At 41.4% G+C, this 22,687-nt stretch overlaps 1 protein-coding gene across 2 annotated transcripts; it reads left to right on the forward strand.

Annotated features, from left to right (window-relative positions):
* The first annotated feature begins 1 nt into the window (after position 1).
* On the forward strand, positions 2–21,944 carry MFSD9 (major facilitator superfamily domain containing 9). Of its 2 annotated transcripts, XM_017547848.2 has the most exons (7): positions 2–226; positions 5,051–5,138; positions 6,353–6,396; positions 10,110–10,239; positions 12,961–13,170; positions 17,712–17,803; positions 17,840–21,944. In XM_017547848.2, exons 1-7 carry the CDS (start codon positions 62–64, stop codon positions 18,497–18,499), a joined length of 1,389 nt encoding a protein of 462 aa, XP_017403337.1. In that variant the 5' UTR covers positions 2–61; the 3' UTR covers positions 18,500–21,944. The 2 variants fall into 2 exon arrangements, with proteins under 2 accessions (XP_017403337.1, XP_017403336.1); XM_017547847.2 differs by having other exon boundaries at positions 17,712–21,944.
* Positions 21,945–22,687: the final 743 nt, after the last annotated feature.

Here is a 22,687-nt window from a genome sequence, read left to right on the forward strand (position 1 = left end):
GGGCCGGGCTCCCGGGTCCGGTCCCGGCTGCTGCCGCGTCGGCCCCCGACCCGGCCCGGATATGGAGCTCGGGGGTCGCTGGGGCAGGAGCTCCAACGGGAGGCTGGTCTCGGAGACGGCAGAGCTGCCACAGGAGCGGAGGACAGGAACCCAGGCAGAGGCTGCCGACTCGGGTGCCGTCCGAGCCCGCCGCTTCCTGCTCTGTCTCTACTTAGTGGGCTTCTTGGTGAGTGCGAGCGTGGGGCTGGGGGCAAGGGCTGACTGTTCGGGCCTTGGGACCCAGGCGGTTCTTGAAGCTCCCGGGGGTGGGAACCCGCAGTCCGCTTGGTGGGTGCCTCACTACCTATCAAGCTTTCCTCTTGCCCCATCACCCGCTTCACACTGCTTTATTGACCCTCGCGCTTTCGCTTGCACCCCAGTTCGCAGAGCCTCTGCCCTTCCCTGCCTTTTAAGAAGCCCTGGTACCAGCTTCAGGTGTGGCCAGGTGTTAAATGCTGTGGCAGTTGCAGCTTTTGTAGGGCGAGGAACAGGGGCTTGGGCAAGCTTGGAAAAGCCCAGCTGGTTAGCTGCTGCTGGTGCGGTAGGGACACGCCGGCTTTTTTTACCAGAACAGGCAGGGGAGGCCGCTGTTGATGACCCCGCTGGGACAGAATTAGGCACATTTTCACTAGGGTTCTTGGTTGACTAGAATATTTTAAAAAATGCAGATCAGAGTGAATTGTACTCATCTGCCTTTCGACAAACTGTGTGCCTCACACAGTATAGGTTTGGTTTCATCATGATGTGTGTGCGTGTGCCTAGTTTGCCTTTTACCAGAACAGGCAGGGGCAGCCGCTCTTCCCACTGGTACGGAATTGGGTGCATTTTCTCTAGGGCTCTTGGTTGACTTGAAAGTTTAAAAATGCAGATCAGAGTGAATTGTACCCATCTACCTTTGGACATACGGGTGCATTGCACAACATAGGTTTGGTTTCATCATGGTGTGAGTGTGTGCGTGTCCTGGTTTGCTCCCTGAGTGCTAATTTCCCATGTAGAATGGAAAGTTTAGTAAACTGATTCATGGCATTTCTGAACACCTGCCATATGGTAGTTGCTGTGGAGCCCCACTATTGTAATCCACAGTTCTGCCACCGAAGAATTTAGCCTTACAAGTAAGCTGACGTTGGTAGTTTTTGGGCCATTATATGCAGGAACCCTAGATCTACCTCGCAGTCCTCCCTTTCCAAGGCTAGGCCTAGTACAGTAGCCCTGGGTGTGAGCTAATCCAGTATCTTGAGGGCAAAGGGAGCTGAAGTAAATATCAATGGGAAAAGGCTACCTTCTGAGGCCTTGAAGATAGTACCTTATGGCACTCCGCCCTGGCAGAGAGGAATCACTGTTTTCTGCCCAAATGCAGGTCAAGACCACCACTTCTCCCAGTCTCATGCACTCTCCATGCCCCCACCTCCATGCAAGGTGTTCAACAGTTGACAGCAACTCTGTTGAGTTAATAGTTAAGACCACCATGAAAGTATGTTCACCAAATTTCTGCAAATGCAGAAGCACAAGGCCCTCAGGAAGGGTGGCATGTTAGAGAGGACCTCTCTGCCTCTAGGGCCATTGCAGGACCCACCCTCCAGCTCCATGCCTTTAACTTCAGAGCCTGGCACTCCTTCTGACTACTATTCCTTTCATCTCTTTATTAGTTCATTCTCAGTGTGGACTTTTACTTTTCAGTGTAGTCACCTAGAATTCACAACCAGTGAGTATGGGTGGTTTTTGGAGAGGAGCTGGCTGCCATCCACCCTTGTTAGATGTGGGTCCCAAGCTACTGCTGTCCTATCTCAGAAGGAACTTGGACTGGTTTGGCCAGATGACAACATTTGAGCCCTTATTTGGAAAGTCCAGACTAGGGCTCAGAGAATGTGGAAACTAACATGACCTAGAATTCAAAATAGTTTGGGTATTACAATAAAACAAAGCAAACCACAGATCATTTGTTAAAGTCAGCCTTCCAATACAGATTTGAATATTCACAGCTTCTCATATTTTTCTTTATGCTGTGCACTTGACAAGTCTAATCTAGCAAGCCTGACACAGAATTTCAATAACTTTAACAATGTATTCAAGAGAACCATTTGATGTCTCATATCTTAAGAGAAAAATGTATAGTTTCCAAAAAATTAAGAGACTAGGGATTTTTTTTAATGGAAAATATTGTAAACAATTAAAATACATGAAGCTTTATTTGCAGGTCATATAAAGCTACCTGACAGATGATTGTTGGGTAACACCTAAGGAAGACTATATGTAATTTAGTTATTATTTTTGACATATTTAGGGATGTAGAGAACTCTAAGATTCTTGGACAAATGGTTTCTGATTGGTAGAGTAAGGGAACAAGATTAGAGAAGTCATTTGCCAAATTGTTCTGCTTTAGCAGTTATCTGTACTTCCAGGTTTTAATTGATTTAGGAGGGAAGACCAAGATAACCCTTGAGTCCCATTTTGTTTATGATGCGTAGATGATGATGAGATCTATTATTTCAACCACTTTTTTTCTCCAGATATTTGATGACATTTGTTTTCCATCCCATCAGCTTTATTCAGCTTTATTCATTTTTCTTGAGATAGTCCAGTAATCAATACTTACTGGGGTTCCTACCCTGAAAAGAGTCCTGAAACTTTTGAGTGTATATATTCATCAATTTTTGAGAAATGTTGACGTTCAGTAAAAAGTTTAAATGGCCCCTTCTGACATCTTTTTATAAGTGGTTATATGCACATGACCAGTTGACAAATACAGTGATTTTGAAGAAGCTATGAATTCAGAATCAGAAAGGAGTTGCCTTTTATAGGAAAGGAGAAGACCATTTTAGAACAGAACTTCCCAAAAGAAAAGATTCAGTGGCCAGTCTCCTTTGAAGAATATAGTCTTTTTCAGACTCAGCAAGTGCTAAAGTAATACCAATCATCAGTTATTACTTTTGAGTCTGTATTTTCATATTTACCTTCCATAGCTCTGTTGTAACGGAGCGAGTCAGAAGGAACACGCCATGCTCTGAGTTCCAAATTAAGAGTCCTTTATTAGCTGGCCACCGAGAGACTGCTAATGCTCAAAATTCTCTCGCCCCGAGGAAGAGGCTTGATTTCCCTTTATACCTTGATTTAGGTAGGGGAGGGGGAGTCTAGCTGAAGTGGAATTTTACAGAAGCAGAACAAGCAAGTTAGATAAGGAAGCTGGTAACCAGGGGGCAGGAGGTTCCCAGGATTTTTGGTTGCTAAGGGTATTTCCATACATTCATCAAGGGGGATAGCAGGGGCAACTTTCCATACAATCAATCACCAGGGAAGGTATTCACAATAGCAAGTAGACCTGCCAAGCAGGATGCAGTTACGATGATTACAGGTACTGTGAACAGTGTGAACCACTCTTTTTTTTTTTTTTTTTTTTTTTTAAGACGGGGTTTCACTGTGTTGGTCAGGCTGGTCTTGAACTCCCAAGCTCAGATGATCCGCCCATCTTGGCCTCCAAAGTGCTTGGATTACAGGCATGAGCCACCACGTGCAGCATGACCCAGTAATGCACCTGAGGGGGTCGAAGCAGGGAGGGAGAGGCTAGAGAGAGCAGCTAAGATGGGGTCAGTTAGGTTAGTACAAGTTAGATTATTACAGATCTCAGCCTCTTTACCTGAATATTTCTTTCCATCTCTTATTCAGGATAACCATTTTATTAAATGATATGTTGTACTGAAAAATTTTTTTTTGGAAAAAAAAAAATTGTTATTGGACAATCGAGTTTCCTTTTTCAAAAGATCCAGAAGATTCAGTAGGTGGCTGGTGCATTATGAGTCTTTTTAATGTAAACATCAGTGGGCTGATGAGATGCAAAGCCCAAAAGAAATTGGCTCTGACCCAAAGGACATTTTAAGTAATCGCAATATTAAAATAATAAATCATCACTCTGGCAATATAATTTTAATATTAATTATAGTCACTTGATATTAGATAACAGGGCCCTCTAAAGGTGTAACCATGGAAAAGCCTACTGAAAAAGTATGTGGAAATGTATGTATCTATAGTTATATAAATGCACACCTACCAGGACAGGGAAGGGGGAACAAAAGATTAACTCTGAGCTCAAGGAAAATATCTATTTCATGGGAGTTTGTTCTTTCCAACTAACCAGGTTTATGAGAGAAGGAATTCAGGTTGGGTATAATGAAAACTCTGTGTGTGCAATGTTTTTTCTCCCCCTAAACCAACTGTAGTGGGTAACTTAGTGAAGTGAGAATAAGAACAAAATTAAAGGAAAAATTAACAGTCTGTCTATTAACTCAGAACACCTAGCAAAAAGGGTTTGTACTTATCACCAGAACTGAAGAAGGGAGAAGACATGTTTGAGCTTATATGGTTTTTTCAGGCCTTTCTGAAGCATTATGCCACTTAATGCTCATCATATTTCCACCAGGCAGGTATTACTCTTCTCCCAGCACTGAAGTTTGGTAACTTTAAGTGACTTTCCAAAAATACATGTTTAGTAAGTGATGGAGCTGAAATTGAGAACTGTCAACCTGACTCCATTCACTTTCTGTGACTTACCTGCAAAAAACTGGCCTTTCTCCAGTGCACCAGCTTTCTCTTTCCTTCCTGCTTTACTGAGCCTTGATAAACCACAGGTCCTAAGACATTAGCCACTTTCACCAACTCCAGAAGGAAACATATATCTTTAAGCAAGTGCTGGTTCACCAATAAATACAAATTATGACTGCATTTTTTTTTCCTATGATTCATTCACAGAAAATTTGGGGGGTTTTTTTGTCTGTTTTGTTTGAGGAACTTCTGTAGCGTATCCTCCTTGAATGTAAAGTTAAAATGTATCCCAGGTTATTTGTAATCCAGGCATTTGCAAGTGGCTGCGGATTTGTATAGCATGCTATGGAATCAAATTATGATTTCTTATGTATTTAAAATTTTAGATATTGGTTTTACTTTTAAATTAGTTTAAAATTTTAGGTTTAAAAGTTTGAAAAAAACTAATTTGAGTCCATCAGCATTTATTTTATTTCAGGATTTGTTTGGTGTCAGCATGGTTGTGCCTTTATTAAGCCTTCACATCAAGTCCCTTGGAGCAAGTCCAACAGTTGCTGGAATAGTAGGTGAGTGGTCAATACTGCTCATTTTTAGAGCACTGAATTTTAAATCCTCTGAACCAAGTACCTGAAAACAGTTCAATCTTGTAGCCAAATAGTACCCAAAGGTAAATGGGAAATGAAGTAAAACAAATTTCCAGAATATTTTAAAATATTAGCCTACAGCAAATGTAATTCCTTTTTTTGTAGACAACCTATGTTCAGGGAGATTTTGAGGTTTGAGTGTTATACCCAGGTCTCATGCCACTAGTGGCAACAGGTACTTATGGAGCCTCTGCCAGGACCTGGCTGTGTGTGTGAAAGGGTAGGTATATGTGGACTCCTGCCTACAGGAACCCTTAACCTAAGGTGAGAGACCAGGGAAACATAATCTACGTAAAGTACACCTTGTGGAAAAGGGTTTGGGTGAACATTAGTCAATTAGTTGCAAGCTTCCCACACTATCACCAACACATCATGGAGACCGTAGGGTTTCTCTGCCTGTGCAGCATAAAAATTCCATCCAGAAGTCATTGATTTATCAAAGAGCCAAGAAATAGGGCTTAGGACCATGCTAACCAGTGAGAAATTGTTGAGACTAACAGCTCTGGATCATTCACAAGATCAAGAATAAGCAGGTGTTTGCGGACAGTTTTGTACATATTTGTTAAATCATGGTCCGTGCCATGATTTGTATTTCCCTTGACAAATATACTTGGAATTACACTGGACCACCCAGCAGCCTGAAGGTTTTTGGTAAAAGCAAATGGGGCATGTTGCATGATAATGGAGGTAAAAAAAAAAAAAACTCTGTAAAACCTTGTAAGTTCTTGATAAAATTAAATGATTTTATAAAACCATAAAATGTTAGAGACAGACAACGTTAAAACTTTAAGGCTTAGGATTTTTTTCAGAATTTAAATTTCTATTCCCCTGAGTACTCTCCATGCTGTTTCATAAGTTGAAGCTACACAGTTCTCATGACGGAAGGACAATCATACAGCATCCATAAGGTCACCTTTAGCCTTTATTCTCTCTTCCGTTTATCTTCTATTTTTTGAAAACCTTTTATTAAAAATTGTATTACTTCCATTTTTCCAGATAGAAAAAAAAAAATGATGTGAGATTTAAAAAAAAGGTCTCTCTTTCCTGATGTTTTCTGTTGGTTTCTGTGTAAGTGTTATTGCATGAATCCATTTCTGTGATAGGTTTAGCTGATTTTATTGATTTGTTTTTAACAGGCTCCTCCTATGGCATTTTGCAACTCTTTTCTAGCACGTTGGTGGTAAGTTACCTTCCATTTGGTAAAACATAATCACATGTCTTATCCATCACAGATGTAGTAAAATTGGGGCTTGAAGTTTATCAAAAAGTGATAGATTTGGGATGAAAAGACCTTTAAATTACAATATGTTCTTCCTATAATTCCTTGCTAACATTTTATAGACAAAATGTAAACAAAAGTTATTACCAATTTTATTTGTTTCACTTCGTTGATAGTCATCAAATCCCTTTATATTTCTGCTATTCTATTTAAAGTTGTGTATTTTGAACTAAATAAAAGCTTTTTTATAAGACTTAAGTGTATAAACAGAAAGGGACATTTGGATTGGCTGATTGTATATATATCTGCAGCATGGAGTAGAAAGATCTGGAGGGGCTTAGGCATAGTGGCCTACACTTGCAGTCCCAGCTACTTGGGAGGCTGAGGTCAGGAGCCCAGAAGTTCAAATCTAGCCTGAGCGACATAGCAAGACCCTGTTTCTAAGAAAAAAAAGAAACAAACATTCAGTGGTGACCTTGTCACCGCCCTGCTTTTGACCACATAGTTGTTTGAATTTCAGAGACCTTACCTGATCGTTCCCTTCTTTCTCCCTGTGCAATCTACTGTGATCACTATGGTCTGGAGGCCTCCGTGTCCAGTGGTTCAGGCGGTTCAGTAGAGTAGTCAGTTTAATCTCACAATTGATCATTAGTGACTTTGGTCTCAATAGGTGGCCTGGGGGGGTTCTCACAGTTAATGAACACAAACTGTACTTATATTTCCCAAGAGTTGCTTCCCTGTAAAATACATTTTTAAAAGAAATTCAGTCAGATTTTATGATAAATTCTTAAGTAAACAGCTACTTCCTGATTTATCTTTTATTGAATTCTTTCATATATTAGATTTTTCACAATGATAACAGTTTTAGCCTCATTTAAACTTTATAGTAACCCAACAAACTAGTTGGGTTTCTTCCTTTTATATAGAAGGAAATTAAGACCAAATAAGACCCACGTAGTTTAATTTGACTAAGCCACCTAATCTCAGTGTTCAGACTCTAAGCCCATGTTATTTTTTTTCTAAGAGCCATCTGTCATTGCCTTAATGATATAAAAAAGTAAATAGGTAACTAGAGTTATCAGATTGTACAGGAGAGCAATTCACTTGCTTGTCGAGTAGAATGTCCTACTGTAAGTTCTTTCTTGTGAGAGAAAAGTTTGGGTTACATCTTAGCAAACACCTTTTTTGCTTTATTTGTAAACTCACTCCCAAAATACCTGATGTGTGTATCTGTTAGCGCTCTTAGGCCACGGTGTATGTTAATTCTTTAAATGCTTTTCTCTTCCTGGACTCTGGCCTTCCTGAGATATAGACCAGGCTTACTTGCTTAATTTACTTTTACATTCTTACTTATCAGAGCACCTGGCAATAGTTAGCACTTTATGAATGTGATTTTTTTTATTGCTAACTATAACTCTACCCTTTTTTTCAAATTCTTCTTTGTTGTTTTATGTTTGTACTTGCATGGAACATTTCATGTGTCCTTTAGCTGAAATTTAATAAAAATTTTCTTAGAAAGGCTTAAGATACGGAAGTGCCCAGTTAAAATTTTCTTTTTAACCCATACTCTTATAAATATGTATTTTAATTATAAATTTTACCAAACAGTTTTTAATTTTGAGAACAATTCTTCATAAAGAAAAAGTATATTCTGTCAGATTTGGCTAATGTTTTTAAATAAATGTATTTTAATAAAAATGATGCATTTATTAAGCACCTATGTGTCAGTCACTGTTTCGAGAACTTTATTTCCTCTAATCATTACAATAACCAGCCTCAAAGGGTGGTTGTGGGTCTTTAATGGCTCATTTTATATTAAGCACATAGAAAGTGTTGAGTGGGGAAAGTAATCTCTGAGGCAGATATTATCTTTATTTCTGTTTTACAGTCTCTCAATATGTAGAGAGCCTGAGGCATAGAGAGGTTAACTCATATGTCCGAGGTCATTGTGGAAGGAATCATGAGTTCAGTGTTAAGACCAGGCAGCCAGGCTCAGGGCCCAGGGTGTAATTCCCAGATTATACCACTGCCCTGCGATTACAAGCAGGCTGGTGACCCTTTCCCCAGATGAAGAGTGTGGGGAATTTCTAAAATTCATTGAAATGAAAATTGGGGAGTAGGATTGAAGACGTCTGTAGGAGGATGACGGTATTTTGGAAAATTTACCTTTAAAATATTTTATAGAGGAAGTTTACATCCTTATGTAAAGGGATCTTTTGGGTCCTTACATATCAATAAAATTGGGGAAAGGGTATGAACAGGTACCCTGGCAATTGGCAAGGAGGAGTTGCCTGCTGAGATTCCTTCTATGGTTAGTGGAGATGGTAAGGAATGGTTGTGGAACATCACTGAGGAAGGAGGGATGCAGGAACCAGCCTCAGTCACCTCCCAGCCAGGACCGATGGAGACCAGCCCTTTGTACTGGAACTGCGGGTCATCCAGGGTTTCCCACAGCATGGGGGACCCTGTTCTTGACCCTTTTACACAGTGCTCCATTGATAGTATAGTGTTAGTAATTATTAGTTTAAGGCGGGGACTTTTTTCAGAGCCTCAATATGTGAAATGGCAGGCTTCCTCCTGGGCCACTTCTGTGGTCTTGCTCAACATCCTTACTTGCATAAAGAATGTTGAGGAGGGAGGTGTGGCTGGCAAGTCTCTGAGGCTTCCCAAATGTGGGAATTCTAATGGGCAGAAATGCAGCTTTATTTGCTTCTCTCAAGAGGAAATACAAATAGTACACAAATTTTTTTTACCAATTATCAGGAAGAAAGGCAAACATAATTTTAAAAGAAGCTGCTTAACAAATCTGTAGATTTTAAACATTGACAGTAACAATGCTGGTTGAAATATGGGGAAAGGGAGATTATTACTGTTCTAATTACAGTGTATATGGGATGACAAATCTTTGCAGAGAGTAATTGGTCAGTATGTGGCGAATGCCTAAAACAAAATGCCTGCATAGAATTGGGGCAACTCCAATTGTAGAAATTATTTCTATGGAAATTTTAAGGGTATTTGTGGAGAGTTTGCTGTGAAGATACTTATTACAACATTATTTATATTTCTGACAAATTTTTAAAGAGTAAAAATCTAACAAAATGATTTGTTAAATATTGGTACATAGTGGAATAAGAAATATGATTAAATGGTAGCAAAGGCAAAGTTTTATAATGTGGAATGATGTTTAAGTCATATTAAGTAAAAAAAGGAAGTTACAAAGTAGAGTGTACTGTATAACCATTTTGTTAAAATATAGGTACAGTACATTTGGGACTATGAGGTACTTTTATATTCTTCATTTTGTTTTTCAGTAGTTTCCAAATTTCCAAAAATTGTACATGTATCTGAAGAGTATAATTGTATAAAGTCATGAGAATAAAGACAATAATGAGGTTTTATAATTTATACTTTACCATCTCTCCAGCCTTTCTAAGCTACCAGACCATCAGACTTTGTTTTTGGACAAAGAAAAATACATTGTGGTTTTCCATTCACCGTGTGTGAAGATTAGAGAAATAACTTACTCTGACCAATAGCATCATGGAATTTAGCATCTGAGGATCCGACACTGAATCTTCTGATGTTTTCCTGTGGTTACTTTGTTTTGGTCATTTGCATGGTAATGGTTGTTACTGTGCGGAGTCCAAGGGCTTTTTCTTTCTTGCTTTCCTCAGGGCTGCTGGAGCGATGTGGTGGGAAGACGGTCTTCCTTGCTGGCCTGTATTCTACTCAGTGCCCTGGGCTATCTCCTTCTGGGAGCAGCCAGTAATGTGTTCCTGTTTGTCCTGGCTAGAGTCCCAGCAGGTGAGTTCTCTCTCTCTCTCCGTGTGTGTGTGTGTGTGTGTGTGTGTGTGTGTGTGTCTTATTATTAAAAAAAGTTCCCTGTCTCTGTCTTTCTATGTAAAGCCTGTTTCTGCTGGACATTGCCTCTTTGATAAGCACTTACTAATTACAATGACAGTTATGACTATAACTGACACCAGCAGCTGCTGGCCATTGAATATTTGGCGCAGGCCAGGCGCTGTGCTATATTAACAAAGCTGGAGTTGTACTTGATGGAGCCCCTTGCCCCTCAGAGCCTGTCAGTGTGAATGATCACACTACTGTATTGGGACTTGTCTCCTTCCTGTTGATCTTGCTCTGCATTCAGTCAGTAAAAATTTGTTAAGTTCTTTGACCAGCACCGAGGTTCCTGTTCTCTCCCTTGGTGAGCCTGTAGTTTTGTAACTGAGCTTCCTGACATCAAATTGGGATTCACCTATTTTGCTTTCCTGTGGCCTCCTTCCATCTGTCAATTGCAGGGACACTGGGATTATGATATAGTAGCTCATGAGCTAGTTTGCTGTTTCCAGACCAGTCTGGACTATTTTTAACGTTTTGAACTAGCTTTTTGTTTTGTCCATTTTTTGAAACACCGCCTGTGAATGCCAGGTAGTCCTTGTTGGGTAGATTATTCCTGTAGAAGCATTGTTCTCTTTGCCATTCTTAGCAATTAGAGGAGCTTCAATGTCTCTCTCTTACTGTACTTGTCAGAGCACTGGCAGGCTTTGCTACCCTGGTCGACTCGTCTGAGGCACTGGGTACCATCCTGTGTTTAAACTGCTTGCTTTTAACTGACTTCCCCAATAAATAGAGCATCAAATAACTCATTTTAACATAGAAGTGGTGTTCAGCTGGCTCACCTGGGATTTCTACACCCATTTCTGTGAAATATATACTTTTTTCATTTACTCTGAAAGTCTGCAGAGTTCAGCCCCAAATTTCTTACCATGCCTTTTTGTTGAGTGGAAAATGCTTTATGAAGGGCCTTGCTTAAATGTGGTTCAGCTGTCTCTGCAAAACCCAGTACCACACACAAAATTCAACTGGTAGCTGTTGCATGTGCATCTGCTGTTGAATTTGTTGTTATTGGTGGGCAGTGTGTCTTTCTACAGTATAACACCCTCCACCATTCAGTGCTATGTGCTGTTCGTAAATCTAAAGAAGCGATGGGGAAGATGAAAAAGACGCTAGAGTTGTTACAAAATGCATAGAGATTCATGGGGAGGATTAAAATGTTTTACTTAATAGCAAATGAGCCTGGCTTAAGTAGTGAGAGTTCTCTTATATGAACAGTCACTATAATCTTCACAAATGAGAACTATACATAAAAACTCCTCCTGGCCTATGTAACCTCCATGGTGTTTATTGGTCCGTGAATAGGAGCGAGTTGTCGGGGGCTTCACAGGGTTCTGCTTCACAAAGTCAGTTGTGGATTCAGACCTTTGTGTCCTAAAAATGAGCAGCTGACTTTGAGTCAGTGCCTGAGGTTGAAGTGCCTTAGTTGGATGCCTCATTTTTGTTTCTACTCTGTCCATCACCCCAAACTCTGAAAAACTAGAGAAGTTGAGGCTGGGTTGTTCATGGGTTACTCTTACTACAGTCCTCTTCCCTCATGTATGTAAAGTGAACCTGACATCAATACAGTTTCAGAAACAATTACAGAATTCCTGCAAGACCTATGGGAATCACGTTCTGGCCCAGTCCTCTCTGATGGTTTCAGGAAACAGGTCTAGAGAGAGTCCATCTACCTAATTCCCAAAGGCTTTATGCATTTGCTTCCCAGAGAGGCTGGCTATCTATGAAGCACCCAGCCACACTAATTTGAGGTGGAGCTGGGATAGGTTAGTAGGACGAGTGCGTTGAAGCCCTCGGCAGCGGCACAGTGATGTGCAGAGTGTGACGGCCTGTGGGAGATCACACTTGCGTGATTCACGCAGATCCGCCAATGGCATTTATTGAATTCCTACTATGTGTTGATCAAAATAGCGGGCTGCTGGTTACCAGAATATGTCAGCATGTTTGCAAGTATGGTTGTTCTGCACATGGGTTTCTGGGGACATGGGAATCAAATCCATCTGCAGAGATAGGAGTATAGTCATCAGGCACTTTAATTTCTTATTAAAAGTTATATGACAGCATTCAATTTGTTCAGCAAATTCACCGGCCTCTTACTGGTATTGGTCTTGATATTGGTTCAATGATGGTGCTATCAGATTTATACACACTCCTTGTCCTCTCCCCAGCTCCGTTTCTCTGTTCCTTGGTTTATCCTCATTGTCAAGATTAGGGCTCACCATAGAGTAGGCATGCAGTAAATATTGGCTCAATGAGTAAATGTACAAAGAATGATAACTTGCTACATGGAAGCCACCATGAAATGCAGTTGGGTAACTGGGAGACACTTGGGAGGTCATGACAGGAGGTGGGCAAGCTGAGGGCTAAGGGACTTGGTGGCCAGAGATAAGGTGATCGACTAGCATCAGGGTGCTAAGCCAGGAGTAAAACTGTGGTAGAATGGGAAGACTCCAAAGGTTCAAAGAAAATGAAGATCACATGTGCTGGTGGCATGATGGTGAGCATAGCTGCCTTCCAAAGAAGATGGAGATCAGAACTCTGTCAGGGATAGAGGTTAAGCACAGGATCATGAGTGAGATACTTATGGTCTAGAAAAAGTTACAGAGCATGTTTCTCATCCCCTTGCAGGTATTTTTAAACACACTCTCTCCATCTCAAGGGCTCTACTTTCTGATCTGGTTCCAGAGAAGGAACGACCGCTTGTAATCGGACACTTCAACACAGCCTCCAGTGTGGGCTTCATCTTGGGCCCCGTGATTGGTGGCTATCTCACTGAATTAGAGGATGGGTTTTATCTCACAGCCCTCATCTGCTTTTTGGTCTTCATTCTCAATGCTGGTAAGTTGACAGTCATGAGAAGACCGTTTTGTGTATTCATACTGACTAATCTACCCACTTTTATTTCTTTTCAATTAGTGTTTATTAGAATGGATAGACTCATCATCCAAAAATGAAAGTCATTTTGAGAAACCTCCCTAGTGTTTTCCATAGTGGCCGGTACCAGTTTACATTCACATCCACAGTGTGCAAGAGTTCTCTGTTCTTCACATGCTCATTAACACTTACCTTTTAAAAATGTGTCCATATTGGCCCTCCTAACATGTGTGAGGTGATTTTTCATTGTGGTTTTGATTTGAATTTTCCTGATGATTTGTGATATCGAGCACCTTCTTGGAGAAATGTGTATTCAGATTTTGTGCCCTTTTTTTTTTCCCATTTATTTTATTGCATTTTAGGTTTTGGGGTACATGTGAAGAACATGCAAGATTGTTGCATAGGTACACACGTGGCAGTGTGATTTGCTGCCTTCCTCCCCATCACCTACATCTGGCATCTCTCCCCTTGCTGTGTCTCCCCAGCTCCCCACCCCCCACTGTCCCTCCCCTATTTCCCCCCAACTGACCCCAGTGTGTAGTCCTCCCCTCCCTGTGTCCATGTGTTCTCATTGTTCAACACCCACCTATGAGTGAGAACATGCGGTGTTTGATCTTCTGCTCTTCTGTCAGTTTGCTGAGAATGATGGTTTCCAGGTTCATCCATGTCCCTACAAAGGACACAAACTCATCATTTTTGATGGCTGCATAATATTCCATGGTGTATATGTGCCACATTTTCCCTGTCCAGTCTAACGTTGATGGGCATTTGGGTTGGTTCCAGGTCTTTGCCCATTTTTAAACAGAGTTTTGTTTTGTTTTTTGCTGTTGAATATCCACCTTGTATAGTGTGGATATTAACCCTTTATCACATGTGTGGTTTACAAATCATATCCACTGTGCAGGTTACTTTTTGCTTTGCAGATTGTTTCCAGGTTGCTCTTTCACTTTACTGATTTGTTTCCATTGCTGTGCAGAAGCTTTTTAGTTTTAGGTAGTCCTGTTTGTCTTTTTTTGTTTGTTTGCCTGTGCTTTTGTTGTTATATCTAAGAAATTATTGCCAAGGCCGATTTTAAGAAGCTTCTACCTTCTCTTTTACAGTATCAGGTTTTATGTTTGTCTTTAATCCATTTGAGTTGATTTTTGTATGTGGTATGAGGAAGGGGTTAATTTTATTCTTCTGCATGGTAAATATTTTAGTTGCAATTTAAAAGGGAAATCTTTTATTTTTAACGTATTTAATATAAATTTAAATACAGTTATGAAAGTGAAAAAGAAAGACCATGCCATCTCCTGCTACAGACTCCCGGTGGCTTCTATCATGATAATGCACATGCCTCACAGCTGGCATGGTGGTAGGTGATGGACAGACCGTGCCCCTCTCTCTGCTTCCCTCCATGCATTCTGGCCACACTGGCTTGCTGTATGAGAGTATGCATGCCAGGCTCATTCCCATCGGAGGGCACTGTACCAGGCCAGTCCTCTACCTGCCACATTCATCCCACATCTTTTATTGGCTCTCTTCATCACTGAAGACTGAAATAGCTGCTTCCTTAGGTCTTCTCTGACCATTCTGCCTAAAATAGCTTAATTTTCTTTATAACATTCCTGAAATTATGTTATTAATTTATTTTACTGCTTACATTCTGTTTGTCCCCCCACATCAGGAGGCAGACCCCATGAGGGAAGAGGTTTTGTCGGCTTTATTCACTGCTATCACCCCTGTGCAGAATACACACTGGCCTGGGCATAGTGGCTCATGCCTGTCATCCCAGCACTCTGGGAGACTGAAGCTGGAAGATTGCTTGAGCCCAGGAATTTGAGACCAACCTGGAAAAGATAGTGAGACCTTGTCTACAAAACTTTTTTTAAAATTAGCTAGGCACGGTGGCACATAACTGTGGTCCCAGATCCTCGAGTGGCTGAGGCAGGAGGACTGTGATCACACCACCGCATTCCAGCCTGGGTGACAGAATGAGACCCCGTCTCACATGCATACATACATATAAACACACACACACAGATACACACACAGATACACACACACACACACACACATACACACACAGGGCTGTGAGCTCCTTGGATGCAGGGCTAGTTGCTTAAAATGTCTTTCATCTTCTTTCCTTAGAGAGTGATGCATGGCTGGCCCTTGCATAAATGACTTCATAAACAAGGGAATTCATGCTAGGCAGTTTTCCTTACATTTAATGATATCGTACTTTACTGCGGCTTTTTGAATCTTCCTATTCAGGGTTCTGTTTTGCATGATGACTTCCATGTTGGGTTAGGATGTCAGACTCAGGAAGCAAAGTTCATGAGCTTATTCTCAATCCTCACAGGAATGCATTATGATTTTTTGCCAGGAATTTACTTAACCTGTAACTTAAATCAGGAGGGACGGCCTGATGGATTCACATAAACCTAGATAAAATAGTCTCAAATACATGCCCCGTTGACGTGGCCAGGTTATCTTCACATATAAAGGAAGGTACATAAATATTGATTCACTCAAAATTGAAAGTCAGCACATAATGAAGAAATTGGTTATGGAGTTCTATTTTGCGTCCTTAAACATAGTGCCATTTAATATGTTGCCCTATCTTAAGCCTGTAAATGGGTGGAAGCAGTTAGGAAAACATTTTCACTGCAAGTGTTCCCAACTACAACGGCTTAAAGAAAGAGAGACTTGTTTTTATCACATAAGAAATCTGAGGTTAGGCAGGCTGGGGCTGATAGTCTAGCAGAGGAGGAGTGGGAAGATGACCCGGCCAGACGGCACACAGTGTCCCACCGAGGGCTTTGGCCATTCAGTCCAGTGAACATAATATTGTGCTGCTTTTTTGTCCCAGCCTTGCCATCCTTCCCCCGCCCCACAATGACTATAGCTGTTTTCCTCAACGCTTTTACTCTGTTAGCTTCTTATATCCTCCTCTGGTCTGCCACTTTGCATGAGAAAGCCTTTTCATCGTGATTTCTGTTCTTAGGTTTACGAACTCAAAACTCTGGAGTCCGACAGACTTGGGTTCAGATCCCTGTTTTACCAGTTTTTAGTGTGACCCTTGGGCAAGTTGTCTCCCATTTTTTCATCTATAAAATGGGGTAACAAAACACATAGCCTTGTTATGAGAACCGTAAGAGGTTCTGCTTACGAGCAGCTTACCCCAGTGCCAGAGGTAGGATTTCATAGACCTTGTCTTGTTTGTTAATATATTCCTAGCTTTTCACACGTAAGTACTCCATGAATATTGATGATTGGATAGATGGATGGATAGGTGGGTAGATTGCTTATAGTAAGCACTCAACAGATGTTAGTTGCCATCATCATCATCATCATCATTTTATTTTAATTTTTTTAGTCTATCAGCAATAATTCTTTCACATTTTTATCACTGTTCTAGATAATGTTCAAGGGCCCTTTAAGATTGAATTATTAAAAGTCCAGATCCACGTTCTCATGTGTTTGGTTTTCTGTCATAAATTTGTCTATGGCTGAAGCACTTAGACAATATTTGGAGAAATGACACACAAATGAAGTTGCTGAAAACAACATAAAGCAGGAGTGAATAGCCACTGGTCTGAGTTAAACTTTTAAGTACTAAAGAACTGAAAAAACAGTAGGGTGGAGTTTGGAAAGATGTCCCAGAATGGCAAGTTTGAATTTAGTCTTAAGAACACTTTTGGACATGAATTTGCAAGAGATAACAGGCAAGAATGTGCTAGTCCTATGAGGACAGAGGTGGGATCATCTGAGTATCAGTCAGAGCCACTGTGTAAGGTTGTATATGTTGTGGTCTATGAGAGTGGTGCCCCCTGAGGTTTGCAGATGTGACCTGAACAAGCGGTAAATGACCCTAACTTGGGGCAGATCCAAGCAGGTGCTTCCCAGGGAGAGCTGGCCAAGCTGTACCTGCTCACCCATCAAGCCAAGGCAGGCTGTTGCATATGTAGCAGCCTGTGCTTGCCCCAGCATGGCCCTTATATCGCAATCTGGTTGCATCTTTTCTTATCTGAACCCCTTTTTAGGTGTTAGTGTCTTGAGTTCAGTGTTTTCAGAGGCCTCATCTGTGGTAATATATTTCTATATTAAGCACTTAAGCACTCCATGAATATTGGATGTCTAGGTGGTTGGATAGATGGATGGACAGATAACAACTAGGCAGAGAATTACAAAGTTAATAAAGGAAGAATTTAAATTTATAACAATTTAGATATGAAATGATGTGATGTAGAAAACCATCATAGGCTTTTGAGATGAGAGAAAGCAGTATTTTGTAGGTATTGTGGTATTCTTTTTTAAAGGCGTAGAGTCTTTTGCCAGAATCCTGATGTCAGAATAAAGCTATAGAAATGGTGAAAAACTAGATACAAAAATACAGACTAGTAAGTGTAGTACAAAAATATAGATTAGTAATCTAACACAAATACTTGTTCCTTCCCCAATGAGGTTAGTGTATGGATTCAGTGCATTCAGATACTTTAATGGGTCTCATGCCATTTTAACAGGTCTCGTTTGGCTCTTTCCATGGAGGGAAGCAAAACCGGGCAGTACAGAGAAGGGCCTGCTATGGCGAAAGACTCACATGCTGTTGGGAAGGAGCCATGACACAGTGCAGGAGGCAGCTACCAGCTGCAGAGCCAGGGCCAGCGAGAAGGCTGCCTGGCCCTGGGTCAAAGTGGTGTTGGCCTTGCAGGACATGAAGAACCTGCTGTTTTCTGAAATGTGGGACATATTTCTGGTGCGCTTGCTGATGGCCTTGGCAGTCATGCTGTACTACAGTAACTTTGTCCTGGCCCTGGAGGAGCGCTTTGGGTTGCGGCCCAAGGTGATAGGCTATCTCATCAGTTATACCAGCATGCTGGGTGCCATGGCTGGCCTTGCCCTGGGGCCGATCCTACGGCTGTACAAGCACAACTCGCAAGCCCTGCTGCTGCACTCCAGTGTGCTCACCTGCACACTGCTGCTGCTCTACTCCTTGGCCCCCACCATAGGTGCAGTTGTCATCTCCTCCACTCTCCTGTCCTTCTCCACTGCCATTGGCAGGACATGCATCACGGACCTCCAGCTGACCGTGGGCGGGGCCCGGGCCAGCGGCACAGTCATCGGTGTGGGGCAGTCTGTGACTGCAGTGGGCCGCATCATCGCCCCTCTCCTCTCGGGGATTGCCCAGGAGGTCAGCCCTTGTGGTCCCCCCAGTCTGGGCGCTGCATTAGCCTTAGTGGCCATTTTCATAATGTCTCTAAACAAACCGCACTCTAATGGTGATGGGAATGGTAAATTAAAAAGTGAATAGATAGATTTGGACAAAACAAATTCGAAACAAAATTTGAGACAGCTGAATGAGGGCCAGAGGCCATAATGAGAAGGACACTTTGGAAAGGGTTGGGGTGGAAGGGAAACATTTCCAGGTAGGTGTGCGCTGTTGGGCATCCAAGTCGGCCCTTGGCCATACAGCTACGCCAGCAGGAAGATCAGAAGTCACGGAAGCTCACAGGAAGGTTAAGACTGGAGCGAAGCTTTTCCAAGGGGAGAATATTCAACGTTTACCTGGAAGTCTCTTCTTCCCATCTGAGTCTCTTCTTCCTGTCTGGGCTAATGAGGTTACATTTTTCAAGAGTGAAAAAACTACCAGCTACAGGGTAGGGAAGTGGTGGTGGAGTAAAAGAACATGATGCGTAGAGGAAGGAAAGAAACCATAAGCATTTTCCTGCTAAAAAATAGGGTGACATGTCAGTCAAATTCTGATCAACTGGAACTTGAGTTTTTAGTTAAATTCCATACACTGGGAGGGAGTTTTCTATCAAAATCCTACAAATTGAAGAAGCTGTTTTATTAGAAGCAGCCTATGGCTTCTCAAACCTGCTTAAAAATCAGATACTGACCTCACCCCCAGAGATGATTCAGTGGGCTTGGGTGGGGCGAAGAAATCCATGGTGTTTTGTAAGCACCATTGACAATTTCTCATGGCAGTAGAAAAGACCACACTGAGACTGCATTGATTTTGATTAAATACATAGGCTTGGCTGTTTTTACACAGCTGACTAAATTTGGAGTCTTAAAATTGTGTTCATAATCACAGCGTGTTACACCTGTCCCAGCTCTCAGCAGTTGTACTGCATGATGGAGCAGCGGGTCCTTGGGGCCTGTTCCCTGTGCTCTGTACCTCTGAGAGCCCAGCTTGCTCTGAAGTTGGACTAAACCACCTAGATGCTGGGTATGCCAGTCTGCTCCTGGAAGCCTGGAAAGTCGGGTTGCATCCTTCTGGTGCTAACAGAACCCAGTGGTGCAGCCAAAGCATAGGAATGCTTTTTAAATGAACCGCTTATGCAGAATAAGGGTCAGGTGGCATGTCATAACAGAAGAACTTGATGCTACTGTGTCTCATGTTAAGAATCATATCCTTTCTTTTGAATTTCATGCCCGCAAAGACAAGCATTCTGTTGATCAAAAGGGAAATATTTTGGTATGCCATTTCTCATCTAAACTGGAGTTCCATATACAGTGCCCAGGAGCCCACAAGAGGGAGAGGCCCAGACAGAACATGAACGTAGCCTTGCAGGGAGACATGCACCAGGCAGGCTGGCCATTGGGATTACATCAAGCATTAATTAAAATTAAAGTTACTTAAGGCCCCCCGCCCACAGGCAGTTGAAGTTCACATTCCTTAATTAGTCCACTAGGATGTTATGCCTGTTTTCAACTTAACACATGCATAATTGTAAATATTTTAGTGCACTGCAGTAATTTGTCATATCTTTAATTATTGTTTGTAAAGCAGGAAACATTTCTGTATTTTAGAAGTCATGGAGTAAAATCAAATACGATAAATAATTGGAAGTATGTTTTAGTTTGAAGATGGTCCTTTTTCCTATCTTGCTACAAGAAAAAAAAAAAAACGGACTTGTGATTAGGTTTTACAATTGTGAACTTTTATGTAAGTGTTAAATGCTTTTGAGAAGACCAAAATATTAATATATAAAATGACCTTGCCCTTAAAAAGCAAATCAAATGTCATGGAGATTAGACTCAAAAGGCAATAAATAATCAAGGGTTTATGCAGTGAAGTAGAATTTTAGAGGAATTTGAATCTCAAAGCTTTCTTCACTCTCAGAAATAGCCAAGCTTCTTAAAAGCTCTTATAGTCTTTTTTTTTTTAATTGTAGAACTTTATTTTTGAAGTTTAAAAAATCCATAAACTTAATGAGTCTTTATAATCAGCCACATGAAAATATTAAAAACGAAAGACTGATCTTATAGAGAAACATGTTTGTTACTCTCCAGTAGTGACTTTAGTATTTTGTTATGTGATATTTTGTAGGTACACCTTTTCTCATGACCCCCTTTTACATTATTTATTGTCTTGCTCTTCAAAGTGTGACCCAGAGACCAGAAGCGTCAGCACCACCTGGGAGCTTGTGAGGCCTGCAGACACTCAAGCCCGAGCTCAGATGTGTTGGGGACCAGTTTAATAAGATACCTAACTGATTTTTTGCACAGTAAAATTTGAAAAGCCCTGGTTTAATGGGTAGTATTTGTATCATTTATGGAGTATAAACTCAGGGAAATTAAATCTGCTCAATTAACCTTTGTGGTGGTTCATTTTTTAAATTCTCTTGAGTACCTTGTTTTCTGAAGTGTCAGGCTGACAAAAATATCTTCATAGGGTTCAATATTCTATGGAATCTTATTCTGAAATATTTGTGAAGGAAATGGCACCCTTTCCAACCTTCTGCCAGCTATGACTGCTGGGGAGCCGGTCTCCAGGCTTTGGGTTCCATAGAGTGGAAGATTCTGCCCTCTTGTCTAGAGGGATGAATAAAATTCTGAGAAGGCACTGGGTGTGTGTGGCCACAGGAATCACCTGCAAGGTTCCAAACCCAGGCTGGGTGGCACCTTGGGGAGTTAATTCTGCAAGAGTTGCACCTGGGGCCAACAGAAGGAGCTGTTTTGTATCCTGCCTGCTTGCCTTAGACCATGGGAACCCGACTCTTGAAGTACCCTGTGTGTTTCTGTGCACATCTGGAGTTGGGACTCACTGAGTTAGATCAAGAATGGATTCGTCCACCGTGCTCAGGGGTTGAGTTTGTATTGACTGATAAAGGGGAACAATGGAAGAATTCATGCGGTAGAGTGCTCCGAAGACCATCCTGTTTAGAAAGAGCTCTCCAGCCCCAGTGAGGAGGATTAACTGGAGGTCCAAGGAGCAGTCTGGACTTTGGGGCAGTACCTTAAGGGTGGTCCTGGGGGAGAGCTGGTTGCAAGGACAGGGACAGCAGGCAGAAGTTGTGGCCCTCAGGACGATTGCAAGAGAGGCTATGAGTGATTCCCAAGTGATGAGTGTGCAGCTTTGAGGAATTTCAAAGAGTTGCTTGACATCTTCCTGATGACACTTTTATAAGATATTTAGAAATCTGTCAGGAGTGAGAATCAGTCCAGCCTGAGAAAATTTAGGCATTTGGGCAACTGCATTCAGAAAACAGCTATTTATTTGGAATGCATAATAGCCATGAGAGTGAATCTCCATACCTCTTTACCTCCAAAAGCTAACTTAACAATAGCCTTTATGAAGCCTCTAAAACAAGGTTACCACAGATTTAGCCAGGATGGTATGTAACACAGCTTTTCTTGGAACAGGTTGATGGATTAAAATAACTTTTTTTCAGCCCTAATTTTTTTTTCTTGAACTTGCCAGACACATGATAATTTTCTTCAATAATAAAACTTCTTTATAATTGTAATGAAGTACTATCATATATTCTAATAAGGTGTATTTTTAGAAGTTATTAGTATATCTTCCACATGTTTTCACTCGTAGGCGGGTAATGAACAATGAGAACACATGGGCACAGGGAGGGGAACATCCTTACACTGGGGTACATTAGGAGGTGGGGGGCCCAGAGGAGGGGAGGGACAGTTGGGGGCAGGGGGGTTGGGGAGGGATAACACCGGGAGAAATGCCTGATGTAGGCAATGCAGGGATGGAGACAGCAAACCACTGTGACATATGTGTACCTATGCAACAATCCTGCAGGATGAGAACATGTACTCCAGAGCTTAAAGTACAAAAAAAAAAAGTTATTGGTGTCTCTTGCCACATATTTCAATTCAGGATCCAGAAGTGCTTTGAAAAATGTAATCTCCAGTATGCTAGAACACGTCTTAATAGTATAAACAAGGCTTCGGCTTTTAAAACCATTATGCAGTTACCAAATACGTACATAATCTGACATACTGATGGCCAGTAAATGGAGGACACTTGATGAACAATGCAGGGGTTAGGATTGCCAAGTCCCCAAAACAGTAGAAAATTTGATTGTAATTTTTGACTCTCTAAAAATTTACTACTAACAGCTTACTGTTGACAAGCCCTACCAACAACATTAATTATATACTGTATTTTTACAATAACGTAAGCTAGAGAAAAAATGTTAAGAAAAAGAAAATGTTAAGTGGAAATGGGATCATCATAAGGGTCTTCATC

Source organism: Cebus imitator, unplaced genomic scaffold (assembly GCF_001604975.1).
Source record: "Cebus imitator isolate Cc_AM_T3 unplaced genomic scaffold, Cebus_imitator-1.0 Scaffold202, whole genome shotgun sequence".
Lineage (NCBI taxonomy): Eukaryota > Metazoa > Chordata > Mammalia > Primates > Cebidae > Cebus > Cebus imitator.

Excerpts from the sequence above, each read along its gene's own strand:
- MFSD9 (XM_017547847.2), top strand. The coding sequence starts at position 62 with ATGGAGCTCGGGGGTCGCTGGGGCAGGAGCTCCAACGGGAGGCTGGTC. Across the intron at positions 6,397-10,109 it reads TCTTTTCTAGCACGTTGGTG|GGCTGCTGGAGCGATGTGGT; the intron begins GTAAGTTACCTT and ends TGCTTTCCTCAG. Across the intron at positions 13,171-17,711 it reads GGTCTTCATTCTCAATGCTG|GTCTCGTTTGGCTCTTTCCA; the intron begins GTAAGTTGACAG and ends CCATTTTAACAG.